The sequence below is a fragment of the Temnothorax curvispinosus genome, unplaced genomic scaffold, assembly GCF_003070985.1.
Source record: "Temnothorax curvispinosus isolate PA1 unplaced genomic scaffold, ASM307098v1 QBEX01011923.1, whole genome shotgun sequence".
Taxonomy (NCBI): domain Eukaryota; kingdom Metazoa; phylum Arthropoda; class Insecta; order Hymenoptera; family Formicidae; genus Temnothorax; species Temnothorax curvispinosus.
Window position 1 is genome coordinate 24,405 of NW_020221703.1, and position 26,787 is coordinate 51,191.

Below are 26,787 nucleotides of genomic sequence, written 5' to 3' on the forward strand. Positions count from 1 at the left end.
AGCTCATGTTCTCTGTTTTCTTTTCCTAGATCGAAGAGGATCGGGTATGAAGCCGTGATTGCGCGCCCCTGAACGAAGATCAACAAGTAGCATGGACTGGTGGGGGCGATCGCTGTTTGTACGTCGGTGAGGAGGGGGAAGGGGAGGGTCGGCGTCGTGGCCTGGCGCGGGTAGAGTGAGACCGAGCGGGTGGGGGTATACTCACGGCGCGGTACGGCGCGGTGGAGGAGGGGGGGGATTCCAGGCGGTCAGGACAGGCATTACAGGCAAGCGAGCGAGCGAGCGAGCGCGAGAGGAGAGCGAGGCAGGGCGAAGCGAGCGCGTCGCGTACTCGTAGCGTTCAGTCGTGTAGGCGCGTTTGCACGGGGTCGTTCTTCGGCGATATCGTTGCCGTTCGCGGGAACGTCCCGACGCGTCGCCGCCGAACCAGTTTGTACTATACGCGAGCGCGTGTGTGACGTGTGCCTGGTTCATTTCATTCCCGATAATCTCGCGAGGGATCGAGTCGGCATATTATAAAGGATAAAACAGAGGTGGGACACGATGAGAGGCGCGTGTGGAAACAGTGTGTAGTGACCGTTGGAAACGCCGTTGGCACGCGGGACCCGAAGGAAGGCGTCGGGGAAGGGTACAGAGCGGCCCGAGAAGAAGAGGATAGACGGCGTGGTGTGTTTCGCCGAGGACGCCGCCGGACGCGCGCTGTGGACCGCCATTGGAGGCGGAGAGGTGGATCGTTCGGGGACCGTTGACGATGCTGGGAAAATGCGTCGCGCTGCGGTCCGGGGCGAGGCCCCGTACTCTCGTCGCGCTACCCACGTCGCCACCCGTCCTCCTCACCAGCGTGCTGTTGCTACTGCTCAGCGGAACTTACGGTGAGTGGACCAGTGGACCGTATCTTTCTCGAGGTTACGCGCGCCTCGCTACGTAGCCGCCGTCGTCGTGGCCGTGTGTGTCAGTGTGTGCGTTTGAATTCGAAACCTGCCGCGCATGCGCGGACGTGTTCCGCGCGCGCGTGTTAGTGCAGTGGCGGCCGTGGGGGAGGGAAGGTTCCACAGCGGGGCCTCAAGCCGCGTTCTGGGACCCAGCGAGCCTCCGCCGCCGCCGCCGCCGCTGACGTTGCGATCCGCGTTAAAACGGAGCACGCACTTGCGCTCCCTTCTCATCGTTAAGCCTTGTGTCCACGATACTGGAAATCGCCCCGAGATCTCGGACGGAGAAAGAATCTACAAATGGCATTGGTCAATCGGTCGAATTGTTCGAATGTGATTGGTCAATTCTTTGGCGTCCCGAGATCTCGGAGCGATTTCCAGCATCGTGGACACGAGGCTTTAGACCGGCACGTCCGAGGCGAAGGAAAGGCGCAACGTGTACGCTGCGAAGAAACTGGTGTCTATAGGTGACACCGCGAGTCGATTTCTCATCGAATTGCTTTCGCTCGCCGGTCTATCAAATCTATCACTGAGTTCGTTTAACCACGATGCATAATATATTTAAAATTCTATTTGTGTTCTCGTCTGTTAAAAAAATATAATCTTTGTTTGTAAATTGATATTTATTCTCTCTTTTGAGGAATGATCAGAGGAATATTCAGCTAACTTCTTTTTCTACAGTATTCGAATTTGGTCCTTCAGAGGTCCGTCGAGCTTGAACTAAGCTCTCTCGTCCGTGAGAGAAGCGTGGCAGCGGGCGCCATGCCGATCGAGAGACGCGCGGCCATCGGTGACCTCGGTTTTAGTTTCCGAAATAATCGAAAAAGGCAATACACAATAGCAGAATTATCCGGAACGTAAACAGGGCCCGACGCACGCACTGAAATATAACGACACAAATTTAACGGAAAGTACAAAGTTTCTCCGTTGAGCAGCCACTGGAATGGTCATTTTTTTTTGCGATAACAGATTTACAATTATTTTTCAAACGATAAATTTATCTGTTTCAAATTGAATGCAGCGAAGTGCGGCCGCAGTTTTTCACTACGGTTTTTAACGGAAAAAAAGCTCGTGATTGAAGTTCGTTTCGGTTCTCGTGTCACGGAATGTCGGATAACGGAGAATCGGATAATCGGAGCTCCACTGTATATACAATATTTAGCCGGTACATCTTTCTTCATTTCTTAAATTACAGACGATACAGACGAATTAATTTTTGATACAGAATAAAGTAATAATATGGACGGGAGATTACGAACTTGCAGTGCCTCCCGAGCTCTAGCTGTCCGCATAATTATTAATCATCTCTCTCTTGCATTCGATTTATTATTCAATTCGTCGCAGTTAATATTTGACTTAATGAATATTTGTTATGTATTTAAGTCTTTAATACACGCGCCGTTCTCGCGACAAGGTACAGAACTAAACATTTCCCGTTTCTCGAAAGCTTAAAATGACAACCGAAAATTCGACTTGACAGTCTCCGTAAGCTTGTTATTTGGCCCAGGGAAATTACATTGTATCGAGCATCAATTATTGCGACTTATGTTCCGGAGCGACCACGGATGGTCGATCGCAAAAGCTTGCGAACTTCCGCGTACGGTTAATAGTTGTTTGCGGTGCTTACGTAATCGCACATACAGTACAGAATTAACGTTTAACCCAGATGTTTTCTCAGCTCGGTTGCACGGGACTTAAATTTATTCTAATAATAAACGATAAATCTGTTAAACAGTTATTGTAATCCGCGCATCGTCGGCTCGTTCCCGATATTTGCTACGAATCGTCCTTCCCCTCGCAGTTTTCTTAACCGAGACACGCGCGACCGGTGCTGCAAACGACGTGCGCGAGGATAGTGGAGTTAGCAAAAATTGTTAGAAAAATCAAGTCGCTGAAACGGCTGAAAAGTTTCGGGAGGGGCGAGAAAAAAAAACTAGACGCAGGAAAGTCCACCCGTCAGGCGATTTGCACTCAAAGAAGATGCACTCGAGCGAATAACGTTGTTTCAGTCGCACGTGACCCTAGAAATGTAGGTTTGCGAAAAACTTTCCTGTCACGATTCCGGGGCGAGCGGATCGATGAACGTCAGACGACAGTTACTAATTTTGGCCCCACAATTCGGATCGTTAATCTATTTGTCTCGAGAACTGCCCGAAAGAAAAAGTGAATCGTTATTCGTGTCGTTTTTTTTTTCGATGAACCGTAAATAAAGCAATCGCGAGTGAGTCGCGTGACTGTAAATCTTTTGTGACAATTACGTAATTGTCGGACTTTCCGAGAACTATTTCTCATTCACTTTCAGTCGCATACGTAAGGTACATTAAACTTGTCTTAAAAGTAACTAATATTATATCAAACAATGGATTATTACTTAATGTCAAACAGATTACTTGTTATTAACGTTCCGTATTAATCTTCCAGTACGTGACACTTCATATAATATATATCTCTTTTATAATTAAACAATCGCTTTTCTCTCTCTCTCCCTCTAGCATAATTTAATTATATATTATTTTTATGTTAGTAAACATCCAACTTTTTATCTTCATATATATAATTTCTTTTCCTTCATAAAATATAGTTTAATCTCATAATTGAATTATTATGTATAACATACTTGTTATAAACTCTTTAGTCTGCACATCTTAGCCGTATAATGACGTTTCAAAATTGAAATTGAAAAAATAAATTTAAGAAGTAATTTTGTTCCGGATTCGCCGTTACTCCGGAGTAACCTTTAAGTTAGATTTAGATGTTTTCGTACGACTAGAGCGTGTACGTCGATCACGCACACACGCGTCCCGGACAATAGAATCACGCGCGGGCCACGCTTCCGAATTTGACATTTCGCGTATTAAGGCTCAGTCACAATGAGAAAAATAAGGAATAAGATAAAGGAATAAGAAATAAAGGAATGTCGCATCTCACTTTAGTACACGTACATTAAAGTGAGATGCAACGCCTTATTCCTTATTCCTTTATCTTATTCCTTATTTTTCTCATTGTGACTGAGCCCTTGTGCGACGATCCTGCGTGCCCGGTTCAAGCTCGACGGATCTCTGAAGGACCAAATATAAATACTGTAGAAAAAAAGTTGGCTGAATATTCCTCTAACCATAATCCACCTCTAAGATTATATTTTTTTAACAGACGAGAGCACAAATAGAATTTTAAATATATTATGCATCGTGGTTAAACGAACTCAATGATAGATTTGATAGACCGGCGAGCGAGAGCAACTCTCGATGAGAAATCGACTCGCGGTCGCGGCTCTGGGACGAGCACAAAGGGTTTATACACAGAAGGGTTCTTCTCGATGACGCGCGCTCGATACGTCTCTTGCTCTAACGAGATGGTTTACCGCCGTTTACCAGGTGACGCGATACGACTTATCGCGGGAGGAATAAAGGAGGTGCACCTGGCTGTTAAGCGTGTCGTCTTTCCTCGTTGAAATTCCCAAACGCAAAATTGGTTTAGCCGACACGCCTAATGTTCGCGGTGTTTGCCGGCGGACGTATGGCATATTGATGCGAGTCGCGGTAAACCCGATGAATTACAACGCGGTATAAAGCACTCCCCGCCGACTTTCGTCGACTGACGAACCGCCCGCGCGAGTATATCAGGATGATCTCGTTCTAAAACATTCCATGATGATTCAGATAATTAAATCAGACACGTATACGTATTGAATTAGCTATTTTTCCAATATCGTAAAGAATTCCGATATCGAATTCGTGGGGATCGTTAATCTTTAAAACAATTCGTGAAGTTTGTAAAACGTAATTCGATACGCAAGGCGAGAACCGTCTCCATTTTCCATTCCACTCGCGATCCTGCGAGTTGCTAAATTCGATCTTTCATGTTGTGTTTGTGTTGCACGACTCGCGGGACTTTGGACGACTTCGTCCCGCGAGGATTATTATTTGGTTATATTTATCTTCGTTCAGTAATGGCTATTTCGAAACGGCACCGACATATCGAACAGTAGCGAGACTGGCGAGCGAGCAGCCGGAAAAGCGACCGCCTCGAAACGGATACATTTTTTTTTTATCGCTGCCCGATATAGCGAGACGATCTTTCGATACCATTAGACATTTCGATAGCTTTTAAACGATTTCGTCGGGTTCAAGTCGAGCTCTCCCTTCGGTCGCAGGATTCCACCGCGTATCGTTGCCTACAATAGAATCTATTAATCAATATTTCTAAAAATACACTCGTAACGGAGAATAATGAGTATAGAAAAATACCGCGTAACGGTACCTTTGTATCTTGACTCAACGTATGATGAGGGCACTTTTAAGCATAGCTTTATGACAATTGACGACGCAATATGCAAAACCGCTTCTGCTGATTGCGTAATATCCTCATGCAAGTTCTTTTCACGTTCTTTCGCGTTTTCACATGAAAATCGCACTGTTCAAATAGAAATATATGAAAAATTCTACTGCACGTAGAGACTAAAGAATTTGCTCTCTATAAATATTAAAAACTGCATTTTTAAAGCATTTTTGGAACGAGGATGTTTGATGTATAACTGGGTTGCACGCGTTGCACGTTTCTTTCCGTGAGAGAACCTCCTCCTAGGATCTCACACCGGACACAAAGGGTTAAAAGGCCAAAGGCCACGGGTTACGAGAAGTGTGCGGTGGCGGGCGAGGAAATGAGAGTTGCGAACATTATCGATCTTCCGTGTATCTGAGTTACTCCAACTCGCGCCCGATTCGGACGGCCCGTCCGATTCGGATCGTCACGCGCGTCGCGCGTGTATCTCCCGGGCGGAAATTTTTGGCGATTGGCAAAATTGATAATTGGATAAAAGTTGGGACGTGCCGGGTCGTAAAGGCGGGCGAGGGCTGCATTTCTTTCGCCGAAATTGCCGAAAAGCATCGTAAACGATTCGAAGGCGTGCGCGGGCGAAGAGTAACGACGAAGAGGAGGAGGGGTCCCGGAGACCCCCCTTGAGACCCGGGTTTTGTGCTGTGTTGCGGTTTATTACTTACCCCCCATGAGAAAAGGTGAGAGACAGAATGGGGGCGAGGGAGGGAGTCCCCGGTTGCGTATTCACATTGTAATCCTTGAAAGGTATTCCGGTCGTCTTTGTCTTCATATGCACGACTCCGATTTGCCGGGGCACCCTACCGGAAAATATAAAGCGCATACACGGCTTTTCAGAGATCGTCTTTCATCGTGGATTTCTTATTCAATCTGCAGGTTCATTTTTCTTCGTTTTTCGAGAATATCGAGGGAGATCATCGTCTGTCGCTGATTTCTCATTTTTCGACATTAAACGTTTGTGTGATTAATTCTTATATGGCAAAATTTCTTGCCAAAGACAATTTGAAATTAAATGAAGAATAAGATTTTACTTCTTGAAAGCTTAAAATGTTTAGATTTTTTGTTTCTGTTAATATGAGAAAAGCTACATGTTGGAAAAGCTACGCTCTTCGTTTATTCTTCATAACGAAAAATCGATTCTGTGTTAAAGGGGAGGATTAGTTGAGAAAAGATGAGACTCGATAGATCCGGAACGTGCATATATGTCGTTTAACCACGTGCGTATATTTCGCCTACAATTTTCTGCTGTAACGGAGCATAACGTGGAATATCAGAATAGATTGTGGCATCATATAACGCGTTATCAGACTGTAAAATTAACGTGGAAAACGGAGAAGGCTATCGGGCAGATCGGTTGAAGTTGTCTGTCCCGCAAGACGATTACCGCCAATTCGCCGGCATTGTTCTTATTTCATCTTTATCGCGCGTATTGAGAGGAGTAGCGCGCCGTGCTGTGCACGCTCGAAAAACTATCGGCTTCGTATTTATTACGCCTCCGACAGGGCGAATTGAAAGCGATACATGCGGGATCATATTCGTTCGCACGCGCAGCCCTGCGAACGACCGCCGCGATTCACGGCCCGTCTGGGTTCGTATTACTTTCATTGGTATTAATTGACGCGAGAGAGATCCGTCTGCGAAGTCGCGAACGTCTTCACTGAACCAGTCGGTCGGATGCGAACGGTATTTTGCATGAGGATTCGGCCCCGAGAGACGACCTTCGAGACGTGTTTTTGAGCAGTACCAGGTAATTTCCAACCGAGCTCCCCTCGAAGCTCGGTTTTCATCGCATCCCCCTCCCGAGTTTTGTTCGGGGACACGTCGCTGCATTTTTATTCGAATATCCCTATGCGCTCTTTCGCCATAACAATGATACCAATGAGTTCCATTGATTCGTATTCAGAGCATCGAGTATAGGGAACGCCGAAGTAAAATATGGTTCCGAAACGACGAAGATGTTTCGCCAAAAAGAGGTAAAAAAAAAACGCGAGTAAAAAGAAACGAGTTTGCTCTTTATGTTGATAAAAATCACAAAGATAAGCATATACGTGATATAATTACATCATGTTTTGCGGAACAGGAACAAAGTACTATCTGAGTTACGAGGAATATTTATGCAAAACGAAAAAGGAAATAATTTCTTATGAAGAAAATGAATCCAAAATGTAAATTAAAATTTTTTTTCTTAAAAACAGACTGTTGTGTAAAATACTTCCATTTTTAATTTATTTCTTTATAAGAAATTATTATATATCTTCTTTGGTTGTGCTATTACTCTATATTTTTAACGAGTGTCTTTATATTTTTGACAAAGTATGAAATAGAATTTATCTTTTTTTTTATTTGCGATATTTTTGAGACGTGCGGTACTTTGACAAGATACCACGGAATGATTCTTAGAGATTTCTTCGTACATCCTTACTCCGTTGCGAGTCGGTTGGAGGTTGTAAATGTCGGTATGTGAGGGGACGTAAACAAGTGTACAATCCAGCAGGGATTATGCAAAGAGCGGGAAAACGCTCGGCCGATTCCAGAATTACGTTAGCCACGGTCGCCGGAGCGGGACTGCGTGTCGACCGGAAGAGGAAGGGAGAGAGCGGCGTGTACCTTGCGACCGATCTCACGGGGACTCGGCCATATTTCAGGTTTGGCCCCAAAGTCGCTTACTCCGTAAATCCCGGGAACATAGAAATCGCGCGGTTGGAAGTTCGGGGCTGGTCTCGAAAATGGTGCCGCGTTGGATTCCCGCGCGAAGATGGATTCGCACCGTCGAGAATGGTATTCGTACCTGTCACCTTTGTTCCGAGGGGGTAATTGAAATCGGAACGATTTACGTATACGGATCGACGATGTAAATAACTGTTTTATTCTAATTTCAACAGTTATTTGCGTGATCAAGAGTGGAGCTTTATTTGTAATTACATTACCACGAATAATGTTCATAATTACATTGGCTGCGATGACGTGCCTCGTTCCACACAACACAATTCGTTAGGGAGTCAATTTCTTTTTCGTCGAAACGCGTCGATCAGGGATGAAGTAATCAGGCTTAATCTCTATTTCGATGTTATTACTAGGCCACGTTAATCTCGACGATGCGATGTCAGCCGGCAAGCGGGGAAGTTTCTGCGGCATCTATATACGTCGATTACTTTTCCGCATGATTGCGGTCGGCAAATTTCGGAACGGGTCTCGAAATCCTGACGAGTTACGCGCGCTCGTTTCGGCGACGAGACGTGACAATCGCTAAATTGCATCGTTCTCTCCGATTAAATACGTCCGCGGATTAGCAGCTTAAGATTCCTTGCAGGACTTGAAGCCCGGGCGTAATGCGCGGATATGCTGATTTAATTGCCCGGCCCTCGGGAATGAGAGAGCGGTATGAGTGGTGTGAGGGAGAGAGAGAGAGAGAGAGCATTGCACCGGCGGAGATCTCTCCGGAAACCGAAAGCCGCGATTGTTCGCGAAATATTCTGCGAATTTAATGGATTCCGTTTCCCCGAGCGTGCCTCTTGCCGATGAAACGGTGCAAGATGGTTAGTCATGTCCCGCGCGTTGAATCATCGATATCCCCGGCTACGGAAGGTGGGGAGTAACTCGCCGCCGTCCGTGGCGGTTGGAACGCAAAATACGTAGTAACATAAATCCGCGTCTTGTTCGCGGTTGGTATTTTAGTTTCGGGTAGTTAACTAAAATCACCGAACGCCGGTCTGAAAATTCAATTAAACGCTCCAACCGTATATCGTACGTTCGCCCTATTCGCCGGTCAACTACGCAGTCCGTGCGGGACTGCGTTATTAACTGACCCTCGCGGTTGTTCACGTATGTGAATTGACTTTCGAGAATATATTTCTCTTATCTGTAGCAGAGCTCTCTGTATCCATTTCCAGAGAGACGAACGTCGAGGGATGGAGAATATCACTCGTGTGTTTCCCTTAGGCTCACGTTTGCACTTCCCGTAATGAAATATGCATGGCGCGCGTAGTTTCGATATTGAAGGAATTAAATGTTTTGATCACCGAATCAGCACCGTTACGTAATATTTTTAATGTTAAAAAGACAGTCAGTTTATATATATACGTATAACTACTCTAGTACTACGTAGTACCACGTAGTACTACTAGGTAGTACATAGTCAGGTGTATCATTTCGAGAAACCTGTGGAAAATCTGGGCGCCTCGAGGAATTTTTTTCTACCTGAGGGATCAGACAGACATTTTTCAAGGGATTCTCTTCCAAGGTTTGGATAAATCCCCGTTTAGTTTGCCCAGAAAAATGATCGAAATAATCTGCAAAATCGCGTCGACGAGACGACGATCTAAAATAGAAAATAACCGAAATTACTTCTCTCATCTCGTCCTGAAGTTGAAAAATTTACGGCGAAAGCGACGTGTCGCTTTTTACCGAAAATAGTCGATCTGAATGCGTTTTTAGTCTGGAATCTCGGTCCATACGTACGGTCGAACCGACTCGAAGGTAGTGGCGCACGATGGTTGGAAGAAATAGTGAGAGTGAGACGGGACAAAGGCAGAAAAGAGAGGCTGCCGGTCTGAACGGCGAGGGAGGGGGCGAAGAGGAGTCGAGAGGACAAAGAGCGCCTGGGGTCGCCGGCCGTTTGTTGTAGGTGCAGCGTGTGTAAGACAGTGTTTCTCAACGGCCGAACCGGCGAGACAGAGGTTCTCTTAAGATCTCTTCGTAGACGAGAAACAGCGCTGACAATAAAAGTCCGGTTCAGACGACTCGTCGTCTTTTAGGTCGGAGTTCGGAGTTTCATCTCTCGCGATATATGGAGAGAGAGAGAGAGGATTTAATTAGATTCAAAAATAGACATGTAACTGATGCCGGTGCGACCGGCGCGTAATATGTGACATTCGCTGTTACGGGTGCCGTGAATACAGTTCTGATTCACTTCAAAACGCGACAAAGTGTAGCTTAGAAATTATGGACCCTTGGTCCGAACTTTACGCGCTCGTTTGCGAGTAAAAATCGTGCCGACCAACCGTCAGCGGCTTTACGTGGGTGGGGTTTATACGTAGCTTTTCATTAACGAGGCTCGGTGCGAATGTATTTAATCTCGGCACGAACGTGCGCGATGTAACTCGCGCAAAAACCGACGCGGCACACTCGCAAATGGAGCTGTATAGCTTTTCGCGCGTGCGCCACGAGTGGCTTAAATACTCGTTCTTCAGAAAGACCGATGTTTTGCTCTTGACATCGTGGGGATTGTGAAAATTAATGCCACATATTACAGCACTTGCTTAACATTTCGCTGTCCCGGTGTTGCAGTTCAACTGGGGGATCGTTATTTTTTTATGCGGCCGAGCAGTTTCGATTGGAGTATTTTAGGCGAGCAAGAGTCTCGTAATAATCTCGTTGACTATAAAGTGGAAGACTTTTATTGGAGATAGAAAATGCTTTTTTTTACTCTCATTTAAAAATACATACTCAAATATATTAAATCAAACAATCTCTACGTTAATTAATTATAATTTTTTGCGCTTTTTCTCTACCGGCGTTACATTTTGCTTCTTCAGTCCGTTAAATAATTTTTCTCTAATTCTGATTTAATCCGACTCTTATAGAGCAAACGTTATCGAACGCAATAATTCCATTAGTCAGATTAATAATGCACGACTACGTTTTGCCTCAAATACGTACTAGGTATACGGGTTTTTGTGTATGTGTTAAGTGCATGGACGCTGGCTGCGTTGAGAAACGCTGTTGCAGAACGTGTAAGCTGCAGTATGATAGACTTCTCGATCGCAGGGCCGCCGCGAGTCGCCGCAAGACCCTATATGGACGATACCTATCCCGGGTATCTGTTCCAACCGTTCTCGAAACGAGGCGCGCTAACCCGTGCTTTGTCCCCGCCTTCGATTCCGGGTAATCTCGTAGATAAGCCGAGGTATCGATAGTGTATCTACGGATAACGCGGAGAGGCACGTTGTCGCCGTGTCAACACCGTTCGCATTTTTTTTCCTCTCCCTCCGTTTTCCCCCTCCGACATAACGGAAATAAAAATTGTCTCGTCAGGGGGATCTCGTATCGATTCGCCGGCCGGCCGGGAATATTTGCGGGAGTATATCCGCGGGAATACGTGACCGGGCCGCGTACTCGCGGTACGTGGTACGGTAAACATGCCTTTCGGCGAATGTACGAGGAAACTTCGCCGCCCATTTCGCGCGGGGTAATGCGCGATGGGGAAAAATGGCATCCGTCAAATTTTATACGCGGCAAAAGTTTACGGGATCTCCCCGGTAAGGCCGTAATAGAATTTACCTACCGCGGGTGGAATAACGTTACGGGCCCGCGAATGATTTATAAGACGGGTTTCTACTGTCCCGAGGAAAACGCATACCCTCCTCGGGGTCGTTAAGATTGATTTTTTTTACGAGGAAGATAGATCGCGCTATCTCTTTCAATTACAGCGAGTTTACTTGTCCGACGTCCCGAATGACGCGACGGGCGAGCTCGCGAGCTCGCGGGCTCGCGGGGAAAACAAAGTACTCGAGCGCGAAAACTTGGCGGGAAAATAGAGAGAAAAAAGAGCAGAGGGAGAGAGAGAGAGAGAGAACGGATTTTTTTCTGCTCCTTTCTTGCCGTCATTCCGGAATCGGGCACCTGTGCGCGAAGAAACTAAAAATGGACTAAAGTAGCTCGGCAAGTTTTCGCGGCGGTTTGAAGCACGAAGCAAACAACGGAAAAAAAGGGCGCACAAGGCAAGGTTTCCGATTGTCGAGAATTTAGTCGGGTCGTGGCATGAAATATTTATCTTTTTTTTCCTCCATTCGTGCCGCTATCCCTGTCCTCCTTCTCCTTCTACCTTTCTTGCTGCGAGTGTCACCAGAACGACTGCTGAGCTACCTGTGGTAGACGAAGGAAACCAGATGGGAAGGGGGGCTCTCGAGTGATTCAGCCTGCGACGTGTAACTTGCTCTCGTGACTGCCGTTGAATCGGACAGTGACGTAGCCGCGCATCTTGAGATCCCCGCTTATGTTATGTAATTGCCATGGAAAAGCATCTCTAGAAAACATTACTTCTTTTTCCACAAATGATAGGAAGTCATTACTCGCGTCATTCGTTTTATTTATTCTTATTTATAAAATTGGATAAATAAAATAATTTAAAATAATAATCAAAATAATAAAAAAGAAGGTAATAAAAAGTTACCTTTTTTAAAAATTTCTTTAGTTTCTAACTTAATTTATTAAATGTTTTTAATTCATTGAGACTACACACGATAAACAGTCACCAGAGTTTGCTTTATGATATGACTACGCAAATGACACTTCGCCATTATGTTTTCCGGCTATCTGATTACAGTCGTCAAAGAAACATCGCATACCAAAGGCGTTACGTTTCATCGCGCGTTTGATGAAGCGCGACGCATAAGCATGCAACGAAAGAGTCCGTTTGAAATCCCGGATAAATCGCATTCGTATTTCGAGTATATCCGACGCGCTTGTTGTAATAAATCGGCGCGTAAAACGTTCGTTTCGTGCACCGCGCGATGTATCCGTGATGTAATAACCAAAGCGGATAATCAACGCGAGAAAAGCGTAACTGAAACTTCGCGTTTACGTCGAGTTAGCGATTAACTACTCGGTGCACCGCATCTAGTTTATTCAGTTAACCGCGTTGATCTCCACGCCGTGAAAATTTACAGCGAGCGAACTGGCAATCACCGCGTGTTTTAATGTCACCGCGAATGTATTACGGTCCTCCCTCTCTCGCGTTTGTTTTATCGAATATTTTTGAAAAATATTTCCCCTCCCCGAACCGCCGTGTAAACAGCACGGCGACGCGGCGCGACGCGACGCCCTTTGTATTAATGCGCGCGAACGATAAATCGACGGAGATGATTTTGGGGCGCGATACATTAGGAGGAGCCTTCGGTCACCGTGATGCGGCAGTAATTCATGTCGCAACCATTATCGTCGAATCCGTTCTAATTGGCTGGATTTAGCGGTCGCAGCGCGGAGTTTAGAAACCACAGGGACCGTCCGTCAGAAATGACTGCCCGAAAGCGACGCTGACGTCCGTCTGATTGCGGCCGAAATACATTTGCATTTGAAAATCCCTCCCCCCCCTCCCTCGCCGCTGCCGCCGACTGTCAGTCGTACATGATGGACGAAGCTGGTGACACGGGTGGACAGAGGGTTGATTTACATGCAGATTTTCTGAGTACGCGTCTAAATGCCGTGTCCGGTTTATAAGTACATTATCCTTAAACCCGTTCCACTATTGACACGCGTCGGAAAAATATCTTCCCTGATGATATTATTGCACGTCTCAAGTTCGTCCTGTATTTTTTCACTCTGTTCTCAGATATACGAACTGTATTATAAAAAATATGTACTCTGCAGAGATCGTGATTGCGCATAACATATTAAGAAAGAAGCAGCAGCTTTATGCGATATTTTATTCGCTTTTTCTATGATTTCGACGAATAAGGATCGAACCGCATTACCGGGACGATAATGCATTTAACTCATTTGTCATACGCATTATGATAATTTTATGATCGCGATCCGAGTGTATATTCGCAGGGTCCGATGTAAATTCGTTATCAACGTGGAATAGAGAATCGATGCTTTAACGCCCGTCGTTAGTCTTCATTAGCGTACCTATGAGACTGGAGACGACAAGATCGTGTTTTCTATGCAAAAACGCGAAATTGCCTTGTTGAACTAAGAAGCTAGACGACAAAGAGATATGTTGCAAAAATTTTCGCGTTAATTTCTACTTTCGCTCTGTGAAATTATTTGTATGCAATTTTAATCATTAAATTGAAACTTTTCTAAAAATACTACATTAGAAACAGTTTTCGTGTATCTCTTCGACGTATCGTTCTCTCATTCTGTAAAATTTGTATAATTTAGTTGGTTTTACAAATATAGATTTACTGCATTAATTTTTTACCTACTTGGAATTATAAATTACCGTTGAAATTCTGAGACAAATTTATCTTTAATTGGTTTAATAATTAATCAAATCTCTATCTCGATGAAAATTTATTAGCCGAAATATTTTAATAGATACGTGTTTTATAGGAAGATACGTTAATGGAAAGGACGTAATGGAAAGAAACGCAAAAATGATCCACCATGATATAATGACCGAATTGCGTAAAGCACGATCATTTGTTTTGATTAGCTCTGCCAAAATCATGAACGGTGCATAAAACATACATAGCCTTATGTGGCATGATTCACGTTAGGGGGCAAATATCGGGCCAACATAAAAAGCAACGATGTATAGCAATAAAATTCAAATTTTCGCATAGTCGTACGTGCAAATTTCGCTGTTTGTCGCAAAAGCGAATTTATGGAGAACGCAAAGATGGTAGTTATAACCGTTCAGTCGCTATAGTTGCGAGCACGCGTCTGCTGCGTCGGGAATTTTATCGTTTTTCTACTATTCTCCGTATTCCACTTTTATTTACACGTCGAGATAACTCAGGCAAGGGGAAGAGAATTTAACTGCCGGTACGTGAGATCGTTAGTGATGATAATCGGCAAAAATTATAAATTGCCGCAAATGAGATAGTCCCCAATGCACATTTCGACTTTTGCCGTTCGTCGGGATGGACTTTAATTTTTTTTGGTGAATTTTCTATTGTTTTAACTACTTATAGTCACCGTTCTTCTCGCACAGAATTATAATTAGTCGAGACATTTGCATTTCACAAGTGGACTGATAAAATTGTCGTCCCAGAGAAATGTATCGGACATTTGATACCTTGCCCCTTAATTTTTTCATCTCGGAATTAAAACGGGAAAGACATTGACGTTTCCGTCGAATTTTCACCGTCACAGGAAGTTCGACTGTAACGTCGTCGCAATGCAATATGCACTCAACTCGCTGCATGCAATATGCACTCTTGCGTTCGCAGTTCTAATTATCTGCGACTACTGCGGGACACGGGAGAGAAGCGAAATTGCCTTTCCAGACTCTCTCTCTCTCGTCGTCTGTGCCGGTGCTTGAATTAGCAACTTATGGTACATCATGCCACGTTTAATTTAACGTTCTTCGCTGGTAAACGCTGCCGGTGCCTTTGGAATCTGGATGCAGCGCGTAAATAGTTTTTCGATCGCGACATTTTAATTACAAAATACAGACGGAATATTTCCCCGTTTGAATGCGAGACTCGGCCGTTTGCTCTCCTAAAGGAGGAAAAAATGGGAGAGGGGAGGGGGAAAACGAGACGGAGACTGGAACTTGTTGAAAGAGAGAAATTGCGCAAACTTTTGTTCCATTTTGCATTTTATAATAATAAAAGGAACTCTTTAAGGAATGTACCGGCGAATGAAGATTCTCTAGAATTCAATAGTAAAAGATTCACCTTTATATTCATTATCTTTATTCATTGCGACATTCATTATAATGTCAACTTTACATTTCGTTATTTTTCTCGCATATTAATTCTATTTTACAACTCATTGTCCACAGTGTTCTCAGCATCAATCGCAATATTTTTTTTTTTACATTTATAATAAGACGGTCCATTGCTTTTTCCGTTCTCTCGAAAATGTATCAACAACAGGTCGTTTGGTTAAACGACCATTGCTTATCAGTTCTCGAGTTTTGCGACGATTTATCAAATTCGTAAGTTGTAAATCGTACCTCGGGGTAATATTTCCGCTTAGCGCGCGCCCACGCTGTGCCGGATTATAAGCGCCACTGTGGGAAAGACGCTTATGACCTCGGCGTATCGAGACGTACCGGAAACGCGCGGGGCGATACCCGCTTTTGTTTTACCGCGAGACGATGTCTGTCGCTGCTGCGCGTTGCGTCACGCCGCAACTTCCGTTCGACTAATTCTAAATAGAGGCCACCACGGCTTGACGCGAGGTGAAGATAAGAATGGTGGTGTCGGTGTCGTTAAAAATAAATTCCATGTTCCGTATGTGTGCGAGATCCGTCGGTTCTCTTCTCTCCCGTTTTTTTATTTTTTTTTATTCTTCTCGCTGCATGTGTGCGGAAGTCGACTTGTGCGAACAAAAGCAAACGGAATCGTTCCCCGCTTCGCGCTCCACTAGCGACGAAACGTGTATTTTGCTCGCGTTTACCGATTGCTTACACGTTATTGCCTCGAGGAAACGATTTTCGCGTGCGTGTCCGTCCGACGCATTCCTCGCGCTTTCTTTCTTCGTGAACGGTGCCGGCCGTTGGTCTGCGAAACCGGGTTGCGAAGCCCCATCGATCTTGCGTTACTTTCGTCCGTTCGCTCGTTTCATTCCACATTCCGGGTTTCGCGACGCTGCTGACGACCGTTGCATGTAGTGCGCGAGAGTTAAAAATGTTATCTGACGCATCCATAATTTCTGGTCGTTTTTCGCCCTTGTATTACGTGGAGATTTGCGAAGAGCCGTCATCAAGCAGCGCTCGTTTCCATTCAACCTTTTTTTTTCCGCGCGTTTGAATGGGATATCGACGGTTATATTTAGCCACGACGACGTCTATTCGGAGTAAACTTCGCACGCTTTTATGAAGATGCTGGGAGCGCGGCTGTGAACTATAACTCTGTCTATACTCGTCTATAGCGTAATAAAAGGAGCGAGAGAGACAGAGAGAGAGAAAGAGACGAATATTGCATATCGCGATCGAAGAGTAATAGCGGGAAAAGGAAATATAAAAGAGGTCAACTTGGTTGGCGAAGATGAATTTCTCACGGAAAGTTAGCGTACGGTAACGGCCAGATACGGGGAGAAAGAAAAGAATCTCTGTAACAAGCGCACCGACTTCGGCCTCTTGAAATTTCAGTAGAACAGATCTCGAGTGGACTCTATATTTTTCACCACGCTCGACCGCCCTCATGTGCCCGCTTTCGATTGGCATTAAGTTTCTAGCTTGCGAGGAGTACCTCGCGAAGTTCGACGATCGGGAACGTTGATGGTGCTCGATGAAAAGTTCGCTAAATTCTTTCGCCGTATCATTAAATTATAAAGACGCGGGTCTCTGGAAACGTTGAAAACACGTCGAAACAAACGGAAACAAACGGAAATCTGTGCGCTCGAGTACAATTCGAAGCAAGGCGGATGTTTCCGGGTTTTAATCCCCAGAACTCGCGTGTATATTCCAATTCGCGATTTAAGCAACGATTAAAATCACGGGATTATTCGCATCGCCGGGTCGGCACCTCGCGGCAGTCAGTCAGAATTCCGCTCTCCGTGTTAATGCGCCGAGGGGCTTAAGCGCATTCGACAGCGAGACGCAAACGCGACGTCAACGTTATTAAAGCCCGGCGGAGCCCAGCAGCTGCTATCTCCGCTGACGACGACGACGCGGAGAGTCATCTTGGCGTGTATTTATCACTAGACACGTAGACGACGCGCGCGCGGTCATGGCAAAGGAAGACCGGATCTTCGTGCGATTTGTCGTGTCATGGAACGCTTGTTCTCTCACTTGCAAGCTATGACAAGAATTTGGTTGTGGAGAGAGAGGAGAGGAAAAATTCGCGCGGTAGCGACCGTGCGAAAGACGGACGTTTAAGTAACATCGAAGAAAAGAGGTTCCAATCTCTTTGCCGGACATGCCGTAACTAGGAATTTAAAAGTTTGCGCGGAAGAAGGAAGGCACGTTGTTTTGTCTTTTCTACGGAGCAGAGCTTTTAAACGAAAACTCAAGGCTGGCTCGGCTGTAACAAAAATCGAAAAACTCGTTACTCGTTGCCCTCGTTACTTCACCTGCCGATTTTAAATCTCGCATGCTCGCTGCGGAAGTTTTACCATCTCTTCTTTTCCCGAGTAGAAAAGCATCTTACTTACCTTGTGATCCTCTTACGTCGTATTTACATCAATTTCTGTTACAAGTTTTTATACGGTTAATTGGGATGGATGGCTTTGATAATAGGATAAACATAACATCGTAATATTTTGCAATGTAAGAAATGACTAGAGTCATCATAACAGTTTTACTTGTAATTGCTAGTCCATTATATACATTGAAAGATATCCGAGTGTCATTTTATCGTATTTGCATTTATCTGCGCGAATTATATCATAAGTGCCTCTGCATTTGAGGTACATTACGATTTTATTTTTATAATTTAACCAAAAACTTTTTAATATAAATGTCGAGAGAATTATTAATTCTCTCATGAGAATTCGATATATAAAGCGTCTTTACATTTCGCCGCGAATAGGTATGTAAACTATCTTAAATTTGTATTATTTTCATGGGACATACGGAACACAACGTTCCGAGGAATATAAACAATATGATTTTATGGCAATGTCGAGTCGTACTTTCCCCCATATTTTCCGCACTGTATACACGACAATAAACTACTGCACTTAAACTTTTTACTAGCTGCAATAATATGGATGTACGTCTATTCATAAAGCACAGATTTGTGCATTTCAACGATGCAAACAAGCGCGTGCATTAATATCCGGCGCTAAAGTTTAATTTGCGTAAATATCGGTCTTTCAATATCCTCGCAGAATTTATTATTCCCGGCGTGGAAGTAGAAATTACACGATTATAACTTTAAAAACTTACAGCTTTAAAAAAGTCAAATTATAAATTCAAATCGAGTACGCGCTCTGTATCGCGCTCTTTTTATACGCGAGAGCAGGATAAAATCGACGGTAAAAATCGCACTCGACGTTACGCCCCTTAACGATTCATTCACATCAGGAAACGTTGAATCTGGTGTCGCGTTCGAGTCTCGAACTTCTCGAAGCGAGTTTCATTAGGCGGATTTCGCGAATTAATTCCGCGGAAAGCGACAGGTGGATAAAACGTGGTACTCGTGTACCTCTCCCGTTCTGTTCGCGTGTTTCGCTCACCGGGAGCGACGTGCGCTAGAAATCTCGCGCGCGCATTCGTGTATACGGTGACCTCTTATAATCAAAGTTGGAAAAACTGGTCCTGAAGCGGTGTAACTGGATTACACCGGGTCGACTACCGGTTGGTTGGTTGGTTGCTCAGTTGTTTGCTGGGTCGTATTGCGATCGTGTGGCTCGAGCACCAGGCGGTATGCCTTCCCTTCCGGCGTGGCGACGAGACTACCTTCCTGATACTATCTCGAATATCGCTCGTCTCCGCGGATTTTCCTTGCCTTCCGTTTCGCTTACCGCCGGCAGTGAGAAATTCAGACGGCGGCGGTGACGGCGGCATCTTTTGTGAAAGGAAATAGGCCTCGTAATCGTGACCTCGAAGGGTGAATGACGGCAGGGAAATATGATTAATTATACTCGGAGATACTTAACGTCCGACAAAAGCGGCTTCGTGAATGACGAAGGAAATGGAGAGTAATTCGCGTGGACGGCACGCCGTAACGTTGCCGCGCGATTTTGTTAAATATATAGGTAGGTTGCCATAAAGGCAAGCTGTCTTCTTCTCTTTTTCTCTCTTTACTCCTCTCACTCTCTCTTCTGCTTTTCCACGAAATGCGACGATGTCAATGTTATTTTCCGGGAGAAGGCGAGAAATGGCATTTCAGTTCAGCGTTACATACCTGCGTGACACCTACTCCGGATATGATTCAATTCATCGTCGCGAGAGAACATCTTGTGTCGCTTGCTTTGGTGTATACGACGCCGCGCGCGCACTCATCTTTCGTTGGCGACACTCTCTGCGCGCGCGGTAATAGCCGCGCGAGCGCGGACATTCCGCTCGCAATGTGTGTATACAGAAATGGAAGGTCAGTGAGCGGATCCGCTGCGAGCCGTAGTATGTACACGAATAACAGTCACTCGAGGGAGAATGGTTAAGTGGGAATATAAGCTGACAGATTCAGCGACGCTGCTGCTGCCCGCATCGGAGTCAGCGGTATTGTTGGACGTTTCTACACGTCTCGACGCGAGTGTGCGTGAGTGCGCACGTGTGCACATGGCGTTGTCCACTCGCGTGGTTGCGCCGCGTCATACTTTCCCGCCGTGAGCGTGCACTTGGGAAAAATACAGTCGCGGCGGCGACGAGAGAGAGAAGTGCCCTAGAATCTGTTGCTCGCTCACACCGGCACTCAATGGCGCCGCCGAGACGCAGTTTCGATTAATCGAATTACGCCTATACGGTCAAAGTACACCGATAGAGAGAGAGAGAGAGATTCCTTCTTGTTTGAAATTGAGCAAGGGACGAACTTAAACAGAGAAGGGAGGAGAAAGGGTGTGTTATACGAAGTTACACTACCGCTTAACATGCTGCTATTGAATTCTAACTTAAATTTTGAAAGCGTACTAATTATTAATTGGCCGTGGAATATTTTGCGATGTTTAAAAAGCATGGAATGCGCGCAACGATTTGTAGAATGCGTGTTTATGCGAATTCATGCATTTCGAACATGATACACCGACGATATTACTAACGTATTGCTTCGTAAGGGTTTAGACGTAGGTATCATATACGCGACGTATATATTGTGCGAAATGTATACTTCGTATAAAGTAGACTCGGGAGAGAGGATGAAGAAATGAAGAAGAGAAGCCGGTTGTGCAAGCCGGTTGCGACTCGTTCTCGGGATACGATCTTCGTGGATGCATTTAACTCTCACACGCATATATGCGTCGCCGCTGCTCCGCCCGGTGTTGCGTTATATATTTGAGATTTAACAATTCTTTTTTCGAGTCTTTTTTTTCTCTCCGTTAATTTGCGGACGATTTGCGGCTTTCTGACCGAGAGACCGATTAGATCGCGAGCACGGAAGCTCGCGGAGATGGAAACACCGCTCGTTTTTCACAGACACGGCCGCGCCCGATCTTTGTAGATGTAAACGCCCGAGTTTTCGCGGGGCACGACAGTATTTCCGCGACGTTTTTACATTCATAAATTCTGCCCGCGGAATACGCCGCGGGAGAGTACGCGCTTTATAAGTGATTTATCGCCGATGGAAATCTTAATACTCGATACAGATACACCGCCATCCCCCCGCGTGCATGCTGCTCGCGCAACGTCGTTTTATGTGCGCGCGGTCGCATATTTGATATTAACTTTTCCAACGGCACGCAAGATCGCCGACAACGTTAATTTTCCACGCAAATCCGAATGTAAATCTTTTACACATTCCATCGATAAAAGTTCTTTTACGTTGTGTTACGTTGAACGATAAGGTGATTCGACTATAGAGTGTCCGACTTTCTCGCGGAATATATATATATATATTCATATATATATAATCTGGCGTGACGCGATTTTATATATAGGCACACGGACTTTTTTTTTGCTCGTTACATACGTATTCAGAAACTTTATACGTTTAATTTATTCAACGTAATTTTAGATTGTGTATAACGTGTTCAGAAACTTTATATGTTTAATTTATTCAATGTAATTTTAGATTGTGTATAACATTTTATACAATTGATTTTTTTGTTACAATAATAATCGGATGTATCGTAAACTCAATTTCAAAAGTTATACTTTGATAATCAGGTCTAAAATTAAAATTCTATTAAAACATGATTTGAAGACAATTTGCGACAAAATTGTTATTTATCTATGATATTCTCGATGTTCCTAAATGTCAGCCGAAATATTTGAATTTAAATTCAATAAGCGACTGATTTTTCGATGTTAAAACATTTCTCGATGTTAAGACCTTCATTTTTCTACGCATTGGTTTGACATATCTGCCGATAAAATATATACGCCGGAAGTTTTACAGTATATCCTGTCATGAAAGTCTCGATTCGTTACGATCTCATCTCCTTCTGTCTCTCTTTTTCTTGAACCCCTCTGTGACAAGTCGCCGTAGCCCGTCATTCGTTTAATCAAAGCCGCGTATATGAAAGGACGGTGATTAGGGGGTCGAGTTAGAGAGCACAATGTGCCTTTAGATCCGCTGCTTTTTACGTCGTCGTTTCAAATGAATCCGTGTGTCCCCCGGATGCAAGAGATTTCCGATTGCATTGCCATTGGTTCGCAAAATGGGCAGGGACCCTTTATTATCGTGCATATGCGCAAAGTTGGAATTGAAAACAAGATATTACGTCTAGCGGTGTTTTTATACAACGTGAAATTCAAAATTTTATCACGTGTCACTCGGAGATATTTTCGACGTCAAAATGAGACATATTCTTTTATAGAACGTGTGTGTGTGATCGAAGCATAGCAAGTTCGTAACATTTATATTTAGATAGAGATAGCATTTAGAGATAAAATTATTTAGAGATAAAAAAGATAAATAGGCTTAGGTAATTCGTTGTTAAATCGACGGGGTTTATTTGCCTTGTAGATCGGTTTATCGCGCTGGGGTTGCGACGTCATCGAGAAAGCTGCGAAACACGAATAGTAGTAATCTTGAGATCACTCATCTTATTGAAACGCTCGTATGGATGGATATCGCATGATTCGCTTAAGCGCCGGGGATGGATAAAGCTGTCAGTCAGTTCGAGAACTTGAGACAACCCTCTCTGTGCATCGGGAATGCTCAATTAGCGATTCGAGCTAATTCTGAGCCACGGCATGCGTATTATAGTATTTACTCCCTCGTATACCCTTTGTGCAGAGGCCGCCTAAGTGGATCAGTGTGAATAAAATCCCCTCCCTAATAATACTTTCTTATGTATGTGCATATATATATATATATATATATATATATATATATATATGTACATACAAGCAGACTATTTATGTTTAATAAATGTTTTAAAAACGTTTAGTTGATACGTTTCTATTATGTATAAACGTTATATAAACGTTTTTATAACGTTTATTAAATGGTTATAAAAACGTTTTATAAAATCTTTTTTAGACACACTTATTCTTTTACGTAATTGTAATTATAATAAAAAAATTATGCATTACAAATAAAATTTTTAATTAAATGGTTTTAAAAATGTGTTACATTTTAAATGTGTTACGTTTTTTTATCGACTTATACGTTTAAAATAAATTTTTAACGTTTATTAAACGTGTTGCTTGGACCTTTTAATTAATTGTATTCTATAATTATTTATGCTCCAATATTTATTGTACTTCCCTCGTATTTCACGGTGAAAAGTTTGAAGTTCAGTGGGCGGCGAAATTTAATAACGTGTACTTTTTCCGCATGATCGGCCATATTGGTACGGTTCTGGTAGACCAAATTGGTTGTATACGATAATATACTCGCCCTTGTAAGACATAAACGTCGCTTTATGAGATTGGATCTGTTACACTGCCGCTGGTGTACACGCCATTAATCACTCTACGTCACGTCATTCTGTAGCCGGCAATAATTAGCGGAATTAGCCGAAGCTCAGGAAACTTTTATGAAACAGAATTTTAGTCGAGCGGTTTCTCAGAAAGTGGTCGCTTACTGTCGTGCCAGTTTAGCCGTTATCGTATTCTAAAATAACGTAATTACGCTGATATCATAAAAATATGTAGGTTTTGCATGTATTAACACGTATGATATAGGCATAAATTCGAATTGCTAAGTCCAAGAATTGAACTTTAAGCCTCTAATTTTTTAAGAAAAATTGACGTAGCAAATTTACATAATCTGGCCGCGACATGCGATGCTTTAAATAAAATCACAGCACAGTAACGTAAAAAAAAATCAGAATTTTATCCAGGCGGTAAATAAAACGACGTAGTTTTTTTTAGAGCGTAAAGTTTTCGCGAAAATACCGTTGCTGCGATAGAGTTTGCTGGACCCCCGTATTCCCGCCGTATTTTTTTTTCTCCCGCGCGAACTTTCGGAAACGTGAAAAATGTCATGGATTTCCGGGCGGGAAAGCTTTTTCTTCTTTCGCGCATCTTTTCTTTAAGCTACCGTCGGCTTGATAAGGTATATTTGCCCGCAATCAGGACTTTGGCGAGAATGTTTTCTCACGGTAATCAGTGGCGCGGCCACTTTGTGGCACTAATGCAGGTGTCGTTGCAAACATCCTCCGGACCGCTTTCCCAACGGTACGTCGAAGTTTGCGGTGCAGAGCGGTACATTTTCCTGTCGGCGTCGTATAGGAGAAAAATCGTTGCCTCTCCTCGCGCGCGCGATGTTTCCCCGTAATCTTTCGGACGCTGCACTTGCGCGCCGGGCATCACCTGTTCCTGCAATTTTGCGGGCAGTTTCTATGGCGGTTTGTTAACATTTTTCACGCTATAGCTCTCGGACTTTTGCAACTCACGCTTTTCGCAACCTCTCCGCGGGCTATAACGAACATATGCGTTTCGCGCTCCTTGAAATAAATGTTCCACGATTTTTGAACCTTTAATTCTCGTTCGTTCATGCAATTGGAACAAATGTATTTTCCGATAGACCACGTTGCAAAAGCGAGCTCTACTGGCTTCGAGTTTATATCGATAATAATTTACAATTCACGCCGTCTAGCGAAATTACTTTACCATATCGCGACGACAGCGTTACAATCCCTCCCTTTGATCGTCGCGAAACGCGATGCCTGGGAGAATTCGTATTGTCAAAATGCTTTGACTGCGAAACGATCCATAACGTCGGGCGGCATCGCGAAATAAGAAGGCGAGGGGGAGAAACTCGCGTCGGAAAAACGGAGCGATTTGTTTCTGCCTGCTTTTCAATTTTAGACATCGCCTGTCAAAGAGAGATATCGGAGATTTGTGAGGTTCGAAAGCCGATCGAAGCCGAGAAACGGGGCCGTATAACCGGGTACCGCTTATATTCCGCCATTCTTCGTAGGGCTCACGTTACGTCGCTCCCTCCACATCCACCCCCGTATCTCTTACCTCTTACCATTCAACGCGAATATGTCATGATAGATGAGAGGGATATTCAGGAAGGTCGCTCTTGCCCGTGACAGTTAACTTTGTGTATAGTTCCTAAAAGGGATCCTTTTCGGGAAGTGCTGTGTGTTTTGGCGACGCCTTTGTGCTAATTCTCTGTGCTTTATTCCACGTGCGGAGATTTACGGACGTACACCCCGCACGCGCTGGCAAAACTGTACCGATAACGGGCGAACTCGTGAAAGCGTTTCATCGGCCTGTATCGTCGATTTTAACATTTAACAGGAGCTAGCGACCGATCATACAGCGCCAAGCTATAAAATATATTATGCGTTAATTTTTATCTCGCGAATCGGTATGTTCTTCGCAACTACTGGCGAGCGCTATATCTATGGTAATCTATACCAATTACTAATCATCAATATTGCGTTTCAGTTATTTCCGCGCATCGCCAGCGTAATCCCCTAGCGCTATGCGTAAACTCGTATTATTAATGTTAAATTGCTAATCATTTCGCGTCATTGTTTCCTAAATGCAATTATGTTAACATAATTTATTTGTCATTTCTGGATAATTGCATAGGAATGGAGAGAAGAGGCCTCGAGATAATTATCTCGCTCGACGTTCGGATTAATGTCCCACGCATGTACGTTTACGTAGAAACGTAAGAAGCAAAGAGACTAAAAAATAAAAAAGAAAATACGAGAAATCGCATCGCGCGCCATTACTTTCGAATCACGAGCGAGAGAAACATCGGGTCTTTACAAAGCCCGGTCAAAAGTGGCGTTGGCCCTCCCTTAAAGCTCTCGACTCGGGATTTCAGCCCACCGCCTGCCGTTTATCGTCCGCGAGAAACTGCCTTTTCGCCGTTAAGCCCGTGGCCTCTCTTTGCCATTCACCCCTCGGTCGGCTTCACCTTCGGCCTCGCCCTCGCCCTCGCCCTCGTCCTCGTTCTTTTTCCCGCGGCACTTTTCCGTGCCCACCAAAGCGCAACGAATACACGAGACGGCTCTGCCCTGCCTTCTGCAATTCCGGCGAGCGTTCCTAGACGCTACGTGATGGCACGTCTCGCGTGTTTAGAACGCGAACGTGGCTCGCACACGTAATGAGCGCGAGTAGCGCGCGATCCGGCGCGACAGTTGAAATATTTTTTCGTCTCAGCCCGGGAGAGGAGCCTCCCCCGCTCGCGTTGCCTTTTAATGCGACACGTCGTTAGACCACATCGTTGCCGCTGCCGCCGCCGCCGTCGAGATTCGTCGTCGTTCCGTCGTTTAGTTACGTGTCCAAATGAAGAAGGAATCCGTTCTCATGACGTGAAACTGTGGAATTCGTCGTCGCCAAGCGATATTCACCATTTGTTATTGTTATCGCTTATTATTATTTTTGCTTATTACACGTAGTCGCCAGACGAAGAGCGCATTCGGCTGTTTCACATTAATAATACGAAACTGTTATAATGCGCCGTTTTACCCTAGAATATCTCCTTCGTTCTACGACGTGTTTTTTCGCGACGATACTTTTATTTATCTTAAATTGTTGATTCCGATTGTTGTACTAATTTTTATAGATTGACTGGGCACAGAGATTGAATGCTGACTGACAATGTTTCCATAGAGTTCGCATTGTGAATTAGCGCATGTAAAATGTAATCTGTGTGACGTGCTCGTTAAAATATTACCGCACTTCCACGCATGCGACTTTGCAGAAGTTTTAATAAATCAGCGCGAGCGCGTTGTCATAACCGTCCGAATCGCTAATTAATGATAATACGACTCTACATGAGTTTTTTGGCTAAAAAAAGAAACGCAATTTCATTAGTCGGCAGCTTCGCAAATTCGAATTCATTAACATGCGCCACCTAACCGAGACGTAATTTTGGTTCACTTGGTA

At 44.3% G+C, this 26,787-nt stretch overlaps 1 protein-coding gene across 2 annotated transcripts in view; it reads left to right on the forward strand.

Moving 5' to 3' along the window:
- Window positions 1–303: 303 nt before the first annotated feature.
- The window catches only part of LOC112461971 (DE-cadherin), a 118,560-nt gene continuing 92,076 nt past the window's right edge, over window positions 304–26,787 (forward strand). For both annotated transcript variants that reach the window (XM_025027446.1, XM_025027447.1), the window contains exon 1: window positions 304–872. In XM_025027446.1, the coding sequence (XP_024883214.1) occupies window positions 752–872 (121 nt within the window). In that variant the 5' untranslated portion in view covers window positions 304–751. The remainder of the gene's footprint in view (window positions 873–26,787) is intronic.